The 12,360-nt window shown below is 40.5% G+C and overlaps 1 protein-coding gene across 1 annotated transcript in view; it reads left to right on the forward strand.

Moving 5' to 3' along the window:
- The window catches only part of LOC142470965 (uncharacterized), a 155,384-nt gene that overhangs the window by 52,071 nt on the left and 90,953 nt on the right, over nt 1-12,360 (forward strand). Inside the window, exons 22-24 of the mRNA XM_075577770.1 lie at nt 2,395-2,529; nt 7,522-7,656; nt 9,102-9,245. Coding sequence (XP_075433885.1) covers nt 2,395-2,529; nt 7,522-7,656; nt 9,102-9,245 — 414 coding nt within the window. The remainder of the gene's footprint in view (nt 1-2,394; nt 2,530-7,521; nt 7,657-9,101; nt 9,246-12,360) is intronic.

A 12,360-nucleotide genomic window follows, 5' to 3' on the forward strand; every position in this document is an offset into this window, starting at 1 on the left:
ACACTGCTCTGTGTATAATACAGATACACACACTGCTCTGTGTAAAATACAGATACACACACTGCTTTGTGTATAATACAGATACACCCACTGCTCTATGTATAATACAGATACACACACTGCTCTGTGTATAATACAGATACACACATTGGTGTGTATAATACAGATACACACACTGCTCTGTGTATAATACAGATACACACATTGGTGTGTATAATACAGATACACACACTGCTCTATGTATAATACAGACACACACTGCTCTATGTATAATATAGACACACACTTCTCTGTGTATAATACTGATATACGCACTGCTCTGTGTATAATACAGATACACACACTGATCTGTGTATAATACAGATACACACACTGCTCTGTGTATAATACAGACACACACTGCTCTGTGTATAATACAGACACACACTGCTCTATGTATAATACAGATATACGCTGCTCTGTGTATAATACAGATACACACTCTGCTCTGTGTATAATACAGATACACACACTGCTTTGTGTATAATACAGATACACACACTGCTCTATGTATAATACAGATACACACACTGCTGTGTATAATACAGATACACACGCTGCTCTGTGTATAATACAGATACACACACTGCTCTGTGTATAATACAGATACACACCCTGCTCTGTGTATAATACAGATACACACGCTGCTCTGTGTATAATACAGATACACACACTGCCCTGTGTATAATACAGAACTACACGCTGCTGTGTATAAAACAGATACACACACTGCTCTATGTATAATACAGATACACACGCTGCTCTGTGTATAATACAGATACACACGCTGCTCTGTGTATAATACAGATATACATGCTGCTCTGTGTATAATACAGCTACACACACTGGTGTGTATAATACAGATACACTCACTGCTCTATGTATAATACAGATATACGCACTGCTTTGCGTATAATACAGATACTGCTCTGTGTATACTGTACAGTATGTGATGCATTGGCGTTGTACATAGAGTCAGTGAGGAGTCTATACACAACAGATTTTCAAATAGAGAGTCATTTATTTCCCCAGACTGGGTAAAACAGGGTATAACACACTGCTGAGGCAAGTGTAGACAAGCAAACACAAACACAAACACATACTGTAGATCTGCAACAACATAGAATGTCCTTTTCTTTGGTGGTGGGTCTGAGTCTCAGCTGTTCCCAGGCAATTTCTCTGGGAACTGAATCCCTGTGCCCTGTCAGACATCTGAGAACAATGAGACAGAGTGTTGTTCCACACATACTCATCCTTTTGAATATCCCCCTCTTCCCGCGATAAAACTCGGTGGGGTCTCCTAGACAACAGAGAGAATAGTACATTAAAATATTGTCTAATCGTATTCTGTGCCTGTAATTTCTGGTCTATGGAAAGATTCTCCCCTAGTTGGACACTTTCCTTGTTTAGTACGGGGTCTGGCTGTGACCCCAAATCTAACTCCTTATCTCCTGGATGAAATTATTTTACCAGGGCCCCTTTATTATAATATAAAGCATTACCTTTGCTTTTTGTAGGTTCCCTTCTGCAAACACCCCTATAGTATTTTACCTTTCTGTAAGGGCCAACACATCCGGTAACACACTTTCTGCCCTTGGGAATTGGTCTATGAAACATTTCCTTTACCAAATCCAGAACCCCTCTTGGTTGTCTTTCATCAAGTCTAAAAGTGAAATCCCTGTGGAAGACCAGGATGGCAAAGAGAAGTGGCGGACGCAGTTTATCCCAATGCCATGTATTAGTGGAGATAAACTTTCTTAACAACCTACAGTATGGCCGTTTTAACCAAAAACTGCGGCATTAGGCCTATTTTAAATCGGATCCGATACTTTTAATAGATCTGATGAAAATTGTGTTATTTTTGATGGTACCACATTGATGTATTGCATGTTAATTAAAATTTGGCACCAATACTGCATTTTTTGGCACCACAGCTTCATGTATCCGGGCCCAGGTATCAACACATCAGGGCTGGTTCATTACATAGTGTGAAAATAATACAGCTTGAGAACATATCGCTGTTATACATAGTATTAAATTAATCAATAATATTTACTAATGCAAAAAATGTCATTTATTAAAACACATAATTCTGTTTTTAATGAAATGGTATCAATCAGGTTTTCAACATGACGCGATGCATATAACTTCATTTCAAACAACGAATTGTGAGTCATACGTATGATGTCACATAGCGACCTTCTTACATACAGCGCACTTTTAAGGAAGTTTCATACCACTTGTTGGCACTGAAATTGTGACCAAACAAAATCAGATATGATCCTTGCACATACGTCCCATTGTGTTGCACTGTCACATTGTGTTGTTGTGTCACACTGTGTTGATGTGTTACAGATATAGATGAATGTGATGTCGCACCACCCTGTATTCACCCCGCTCTCTGCACTAATACCCCAGGCAGCTTCTCCTGTAACTGCCCCTCAGGGTATGTGACACGTATTAACGGAACAGGAGTAACTGTGTGTGAAGGTAAGAAATACCGCTAGGACTAGACAGTCTAACACTTCCACTGTGACATTGTGTGTTACACTGTGCTGTACATTGTTTATTGTGACACATTTGGGGTTATGTTAATTTGTGTTGTTATGTTACATTATTTCATGTGTTCCATTGTGTTGTTTTGATACGTTGTGTAACATTTATGTTGCTGTATCAAATTGTGATTTGAGTAGAAAGTCAAAGACAGAGAAGAGTTGGCGTGGGTTATATTTGTGTGTGTTGATTAGTGAAGTAAAGTAGGTTTGTTTAGCCTGAGAGAGGGCAGAGCTGGAACAGGATAGCATCAATTTGTAGTGAAGGAAGTCTGCGAGAGTGTGAGATTTCTTCCAGAGGTGTTCAGAGGAATGAGTAGAGGAACACAGCATGCGTGTGTGGGAATTTAGCCAGGGTCTGGGGTTAGAAGGGCGAGGGCGGCAGAGAGAAAGCGGAGCATGAAGATCAAGAGAGGAGGATAAGGCAGAGTTGTAGTTCCTGACCAGGTTGTCAGGGTCTGTAGCAGAATTGAGAGAGGAGAGGGAGGAGCGTAAAGTGGACGCAAAGGCTGGTAGGTTAATAGAGCGCAGGTTTCTGCAGAACCGAGGGGTAGATCGAGGTGGAGAAGGGGAGAAGCGAGAGAGAGAGAGAGAGAGAATGAGATGAGGTGATGGTCAGAGAGAGGAAAAGGGGAAATGGTGAAATCAGAGAGAGAAAAGTTTTTAGTGAAAATCAGGTCTAGGTAGTGGCCATACTTGTGGGTGCTGGCTGCAGTCCACTGTTGAATGAGGTTAGAGAGAGAAAGCTGGAAGCCCAAGGAAGAGAGGTCATCAATGTGGCAATTGAAGTCCCCAAGGAGAAGAACAGGGGAGTCTGAGGAGAGAAAGAAAGAGAGCCAGGATTCAAAGTGAGAGAGAAAGGCAGAAGGGGGGTGAGTAGAGGTAAGTGGGTGATAGATGACCGCCACGTGGACATGGAGAGGAGAGAAGATCTGGACAGTGTGAGCCTCAAAGGAGGGAAAAGCAAGAGAGGGAGGAATAGGAAGGGTTCGGTAACAGCAGAGAGAGGAGAGCAGGAGCCCCACGCCTCCACCCCTGCCATCAGGGCGCGGAGTGTGGGAGAAAGAAAGGCCACCATAGGAGAGGGCAGATTCCAGTGCAGTGTCAGACTGAGTGAGCCAGGTCTCAGTTATAGCAAATAGGTGCAGAGAGTGAGAGAGAAATAAGTCATGCACAGAGAGGAACTTGTTAGAGAGGGAGCAAGCATTCCAAAGGTCACAGGAGAAAGGGAGAGAGGAGGGAGGGTGGCAGGGGATGGGTATGAGGTTAGAGGGGTTGACCCAGAAGGAGTAGAAGTTGCATGTGGGAGGCGAGGACGAGAGCATGTAGGAATAAGGCAGGGGCCAGGATTGGGAGAGATATCCTCAGAAGCAAGGAGGAGAAGCATGGATAGAAAGAAGATGTGTGAGGATGATTTGTAGGGTGTTTTTTTGGGCAGGGGTATAGCTGTGTAGTGTCAGAGGGCGCAGGTAAGAAAGGAGTTCATGTAGACAGAGAAGTGGTGAAGGAAGGAGAGATGGAGTATTGCAGGGGACATGTAACCACACGCAGGGTTTCTGGATAAGGCTTATTTATTGAGCCTTAAAAATACAGCACACAAAAACAAAACAGCTTCTTTTCAGCATACAAAAACAAAACAGCTTCTTTTCAGCATACAAAAACAAAAGCTTCTTTTCAGCATACAAAAACCCAGACAGTTCGTCAAACATGCATTTTGAAGACAGACCTTATAGCAGTAATCTACTTCAGCGTTTCAGTCCTATCTCTTGACCAGCCAACCTGGGGTTTTTAAAATACCTTGATGAGGCAGCTGGGATCAGACTAATCAACTCAGATAAATACAGATACACACACTGGTGTGTATAATACAGATACACACACTGCTCTATGTATAATACAGACACACACTGCTCTATGTATAATACAGACACACACTGCTCTGTGTATAATACAGATACACACACTGCTCTATGTATAATACAGACACACACTGCTCTGTGTATAATACAGATAAACACACTGCTCTATGTATAATACAGCTACACACACTGCTGTATGTATAATACAGATACACACTGCTCTGTGTATAATACAGATACACACCCTGCTCTATGTATAATACAGACAAACACTGCTCTGTGTATAATACAGATACACACACTGCTCTATGTATAATAAAGTCACACACTGCTCTGTGTATAATACAGATACACACACACTGCTCTATGTATAATACAAACACACACTGCTCTGTGTATAATACAGATACACACTGCTCTATGTATAATACAGACACACACTGCTCTGTGTATAATACAGATACACACACTGCTCTATGTATAATACAGACACACACTGCTCTATGTATAATACAGACACACACTGCTCTGTGTATAATATAGATACACACACTGCTCTATGTATAATACAGTCACACACTGCTCTGTGTATAATACAGATACACACACACTGCTCTATGTATAATACATACACACACTGCTCTGTGTATAATACAGATACACACACTGCTCTATGTATAATACAGACACACTGCTCTGTGTATAATACAGATACACACACTGCTCTATATATAATACAGACACACACTGCTCTATGTATAATACAGACACACACTGCTCTGTGTATAATATAGATACACACACTGCTCTATGTATAATACAGATACACACACTGCTCTATGTATAATACAGACACACACTGCTCTGTGTATAATATAGATACACACACTGCTCTATATATAATACAGACACACACTGCTCTATGTATAATACAGACACACACTGCTCTTTGTATAATACAGATACACACACTGGTGTGTATAATACAGATACACACACTGCTCTATGTATAATACAGACACACACTGCTCTATGTGTAATACAGACACACACTGCTCTTTGTATAATACAGATATACACACTGCTCTGTGTATAATACAGATACACACACTGCTCTGTGTATAATACAGATACACACACTGCTCTGTGTATAATACAGATACACACACTGCTCTGTGTATAATACAGACACACACTGCTCTATGTATAATACAGATACACACACTGCTCTATGTATAATACAATATACGCTGCTCTGTGTATAATACAGATACCCACTGCTCTGTGTATAATACAGATACACACACTGCTCTGTGTATAATACAGATACACACACTGGTCTATGTATAATACAGATATACACACTGCCGTGTATAATACAGCTACATACATTGCTGTGTATAATACTGTACATATACACACACTGCTCTATGAATCATACAGATACACACACTGCCATGTATAATACAGATACACACACTGCTCTGTGTATAATAAAGATATTCACACTGCTCTATGTATAATACAGATATACGCACTGCTTTGCGTATAATACAGACACTGCTCTGTGTATACTGTATGTGATGGATTGGCGTTGTACATAGAGTAAGTGAGAAGTCTATACACAACAGATTTTCAAATAGAGAGTCATTTATTTCCCCAGACTGGGTATAATAGGGTATAACTCACTGCTGAGGCAAGTGTAGACAAGCAAACACAAACACATACTGTAGATCTGCAACAACGTAGAATGTCCTTTTCTTTGGTGGTGGGTCTGAGTCTCAGCTGTTCCTAGGCAATTTCTCTGGGAACTGAAGTACTGCTTCCTAGCAAGCTTGTGAAGCTCTGGGAAGTCGCTCCACTGCAAGTAACGAAGCTCTGCGCTTCCTTGCAGGATTGGGTAGTTTGTCGTTTTGGTGCTGGGTGTGAGTCCCAGCTTTTCCCATGCAATCACTCTGGGAACTGAATCCCTGTGCCCTAGCAGACATCTGAGAACAATGAGACAAAGTGTTGTTCCACAAATACTCATCCTTTTCAAATATCCCCCTCTTCCCGGGATAAAACTCGGGCCTTACGGTGGGGTCTCCTAGACAACAGAGAGAATACATTAAAATATTGTCTAATCGTATTCTGTGCCTGTAATTTCTGGTCTATGGAAAGATTCTCCCCTAGTTGGACACTTTCCTTGTTTTGTACGGGGTCTGGCTGTGACCCCAAATCTAACTCCTTATCTCCTGAATGAAATTATTTTACCAGGGCCCCTTTATTATAAAGCATTACCTTTGCTTTTTGTAGGTTCCCTTCTGCAAACACCCCTATAGTATTTTACCTTTCTGTAAGGGCCAACACATCCTGTACCCCACTTTCTGCCCTTGGGAGTTGGTCTTTGCACATTTCCTTTACCAAATCCAGAACCCCTCTTGGTTGTCTTTCATCAAGTCTAAAAGTGAAATCCCTGTGGAAGACCAGGATGGCAAAGAGAAGTGGCGGACGCAGTTTATCCCAATGCCATGTATTAGTGGAGATAAACTTTCTTAACAACCTAAAGGGTTTTTGGGATGCACTTGACTAGCCTATCTATATGGGGATGATAAGCAGAGGTTCATACCAACTTCAATTTTAACAGGCCGTAGACCTCCTCACTGAGTCTGGACATGCTTTTTATGCACCAATTGACACATTTTTTGGTAGGAAACCCAACAGAAGAATGTAGTTGGTTTGGTAGCACAAAATCTATTATAATGCATATATATTGATACCCTGAAGATTGTTTCTCCAGGGGACCAATTATGTCAACACCTATCTATTCAAAAAGGATCCATATTCTTGAAAAAAGGAACTTTGTATTTTCCCTGATACTCGGGGTATGAAGCACAGACGTTTGCTACCTGTTTATAACATTTTGTCCATGAGGCGTGCAAGACGTTTTTTATATACAATACAATTTTTAGGTAGGTTCATACTACTTGTTGGCACTGAAATTGTGACCAAAGAAATAAATCAAATATGATCCTAGTATATTCTGTATGTCCCATTGTGTTGTTGTGTCACACTGTGTTGATGTGTTACAGATATAAATGAATGTGATGTCGCACCGCCATGTATTCACCCCGCTCTCTGCACTAATACCCCGGGCAGCTTCTCCTGTAACTGCCCCTCAGGGTATGTAACACGTATTAACGGAACAGGAGTAACCGTGTGTGAAGGTAAGAAACACCTCTAGGACTAGACAGTCTAACACTTCTACTGTGACATTGTGTGTTACACAGTGCTCTACATTGTTTATTGTGACACATTGGGGGTTATGTTAATTTTTGTTATGTTACATTGTTTCATGTGTTCCATTGTGTGTTTTCATACATTGTGTTGTGTCACATTATGTTGCTGTATCAAATTGTGGTGTTGTGTTACATTGTGTCTCATTGTGTTGTTGTGGCTCACTGTATCACATTGGGGCCTGTATACTAAGCATCGCAAATAGCTTTTTGGGTGCAAAAGTTGCGCAGGAAAATCTCATACTAGGGAGAAGGAGCGGCTCAGTGAGTAAAGACACTGACTGGTGCTGAGTTTGAAGCCGTGGAGCCTGGTTCAATTCCCGGTGTCAGCTCATTGTAACCTTGGCCAAGTCACTTTATCTCCCTATGCCTCAAGCACCAAAAGTTAGATTGTAAGCTCTTCGGGGCAGGGACCTGTGCCTGCAATATGTCTCTGTAAAGCGGTATGTAAAACTAGCAGCGCTATACAAGCACATGCTTTTATTATATTAAATTGCGCGTGTGTCCGCCCCTATGCTCACCTGACACTTCTCCGTTTGAGGCAGCAGATTCAAAATGTGTCTTTCCTATTGTTAGACCCAGAAATGGCCTGCGCTGGGCATACAGATGTTAAAGCTGCAGACCGAGCAATATCCTACATGTGTGTTTTTTATTAATCAGTTCTGTACTGTTGCGCGCGGCACCCAGAGAGAACACGACCTGCACACGGGACAAGGGTTCATACTCACGCTCGCAAGCGTCCCCACCCTTCACCTCCGCAAAGGTCCCTCAGATGGGATCAACAAAGATTTTACATTTTAGAAAGATTTGAATAATCTACTAGGAATTAATTGGGATGACGTTTTTAACGAGAAAAATGTGGAAGATAAATGGGCAGTCTTTAAAACATTGTATTATATAATTTATCATAGGTTAAACTTGATGAACATATGTCTTTTTGCAACCTCATCTAATATGTAACTATGTAACTGTCTAACTGTCTAACTGTCTAACTGTCTAACTGTCTAACTGTCTAACTGTCTAACTGTCTAACTGTCTAACTGTCTAACTGTCTAACTGTCTAACTGTCTAACTATGATGTGATACATCAAACTTAATTTCAACGAGTTGTGCGTCGTACGTATGAAGTCACATAACGAACTTATTACAAACAACGCAGTTTTTATGAAGCTTTGTACTACGTTTTAGCACCAAAAAAAGAAATATGATATTAAATATCCAATTGTACAGTTGTGTTACACTGTGTCCCATTGTGTTGCTGTGTTACACTGTCACTTTTTGTTGTTATGTTATTCCGCGTCACATTGTGTTGTTATGTTATTCGGTGTCACATTGTGTTGTTGTGTTACACTGTGTCATATTGTGTTGTATTACAGATGTAAATGAATGTGACTTTTCTCCGCCCTGTGACCTCCCTGCTATCTGCATTAATACCCCGGGGAGATTCTCCTGTAACTGCCCCTCAGGGTATTTACAATCCAACATCATCACGAGGGGAGTCAATGTTACCTCATGCAAAGGTAAGAGAAACCTCTAGGACCAGAGAGTGAGACACGTCTAGTGTCACGGTTTTTGTTGTGTTTCATCGTGTAATATTGTTGCATTGTGTTTGTTGTGTTAGAGTGTTAAGAAGTAATGTAGACACACACTGCTCTCTGTATAATACAACTACACACACTGCTCTGTGTATAATACAGATACACACTGCTCTGTGTATAATACAGATACACACACTGCTCTGTGTATAATACAGACACACACTGCTCTGTGTATAATACAGCTACACACACTGCTCTATGTATAATACAGATACACACTGCTCTGTATATAATACAGCTACACACACTGCTCTATGTATAATACAGATACACACTGCTCTGTGTATAATACAGATACACACTGCTATGTGTATAATACAGACACACTGCTCTATGTATAATACAGATAAACACACTGCTCTATGTATAATACAGCTACACACACTGCTCTGTGTATAATACAGATACACACTGCTCTGTGTATAATACAGATACACACTGCTATGTGTATAATACAGACACACACTGCTCTGTGTATAATACAGATAAACACACTGCTCTATGTATAATACAGCTACACACACTGCTCTATGTATAATACAGACACACACTTCTCTGTGTATAATACAGATAAACACACTGCTCTATGTATAATACAGATAAACACACTGCTCTATGTATAATACAGCTACACACACTGCTCTATGTATAATACAGACACACACTGCTCTGTGTATAATACAGATAAACACACTGCTCTATGTATAATACAGCTACACACACTGCTCTATGTATAATACAGATACACACTGCTCTATGTATAATACAGACACACACTGCTCTGTGTATAATATAGATACACACACTGCTCTATGTATAATACAGATACACACACTACTCTATGTATAATACAGATAAACACCCTGCTCTATGTATAATACAGCTACACACACTGCTCTATGTATAATACAGATACACACTGCTCTGTGTATAATACAGATACACACTGCTATGTGTATAATACAGACACACTGCTCTATGTATAATACAGATAAACACACTGCTCTATGTATAATACAGCTACACACACTGCTCTATGTATAATACAGACACACACTGCTCTGTGTATAATACAGATAAACACACTGCTCTATGTATAATACAGCTACACACACTGCTCTATGTATAATACAGATACACTTTGCTCTGTGTATAATACAGATACACACACACTGCTCTATGTATAATACAGACACACACTGCTCTGTGTATAATACAGACACACACTGCTCTATGTATAATACAGCTGCACACACTGCTCTATGTATATTACAGACACACACTGCTCTGTGTATAATACAGATACACACACACTGCTCTATGTATAATACAGACACACACTGCTCTGTGTATAATACAGATACACACACTGCTCTGTGTATAATATAGATACACACACTGCTCTGTGTATAATACAGATACACACATTGGTGTGTATAATACAGATACACACACTGCTCTATGTATAATACAGACACACACTGCTCTATGTATAATACAGACACACACTTCTCTGTGTATAATACTGATATACGCACTGCTCTGTGTATAATACAGATACACACACTGATCTGTGTATAATACAGATACACACACTGCTCTGTGTATAATACAGACACACACTGCTCTGTGTATAATACAGACACACACTGCTCTATGTATAATACAGATATACGCTGCTCTGTGTATAATACAGATACACACTCTGCTCTGTGTATAATACAGATACACACACTGCTTTGTGTATAATACAGATACACACACTGCTCTATGTATAATACAGATACACACACTGCTGTGTATAATACAGATACACACGCTGCTCTGTGTATAATACAGATACACACACTGCTCTGTGTATAATACAGATACACACCCTGCTCTGTGTATAATACAGATACACACGCTGCTCTGTGTATAATACAGATACACACACTGCCCTGTGTATAATACAGAACTACACGCTGCTGTGTATAAAACAGATACACACACTGCTCTATGTATAATACAGATACACACGCTGCTCTGTGTATAATACAGATACACACGCTGCTCTGTGTATAATACAGATATACATGCTGCTCTGTGTATAATACAGCTACACACACTGGTGTGTATAATACAGATACACTCACTGCTCTATGTATAATACAGATATACGCACTGCTTTGCGTATAATACAGATACTGCTCTGTATATACTGTAGAGTATGTGATGCATTGGCGTTGTACATAGAGTCAATGAGAAGTCTATACACAACAGATTTTCAAATAGAGAGTCATTTATTTCCCCAGACTGGGTAAAACAGGGTATAACACACTGCTGAGGCAAGTGTAGACAAGCAAACACAAACACAAACACATACTGTAGATCTGCAACAACATAGAATGTCCTTTTCTTTGGTGGTGGGTCTGAGTCTCAGCTGTTCCCAGGCAATTTCTCTGGGAACTGAAGTCCTGCTTCCTAGCAAGCTTGTGAAGCTCTGGGAAGTCGCTCCACTGCAAGTAACGAAGCTCTGCGCTTCCTTGCAGGATTGGGTAGTTTGTAGTTTTGGTGCTGGGTGTGAGTCCCAGCTTTTCCCATGCAATCCCTCTGGGAACTGAATCCCTGTGCCCTGTCAGACATCTGAGAACAATGAGACAGAGTGTTGTTCCACACATACTCATCCTTTTGAAATATCCCCCTCTTCCCAGGATAAAACTCGGGCCTTACGGTGGGGTCTCCTAGAAAGAAGAGAGAATACATTAAATATTGTCTAATCGTATTCTGTGCCTGTAATTTCTGGTCTATGGAAAGATTCTCCGCCTAGTTGGACACTTTCCTTGTTTTGTACGGGGTCTGGCTGTGACCCCAAATCTAACTCCTTATCTCCTGAATGAAATTATTTTACCAGGGCCCCTTTATTATAAAGCAATACCTTTGCTTTCTGTAGGTTCCCTTCTGCAAACACCCCTATAGTATTTAACCTTTCTGTAAGGGCCAACACATCCTGTACCCCACTTTCTGCCCTTGGGAGTTGGTCTTTGCACATTTCCTT

The sequence above is a fragment of the Ascaphus truei genome, chromosome 20 (assembly GCF_040206685.1).
Source record: "Ascaphus truei isolate aAscTru1 chromosome 20, aAscTru1.hap1, whole genome shotgun sequence".
Classification (NCBI taxonomy): Eukaryota; Metazoa; Chordata; class Amphibia; order Anura; family Ascaphidae; genus Ascaphus; species Ascaphus truei.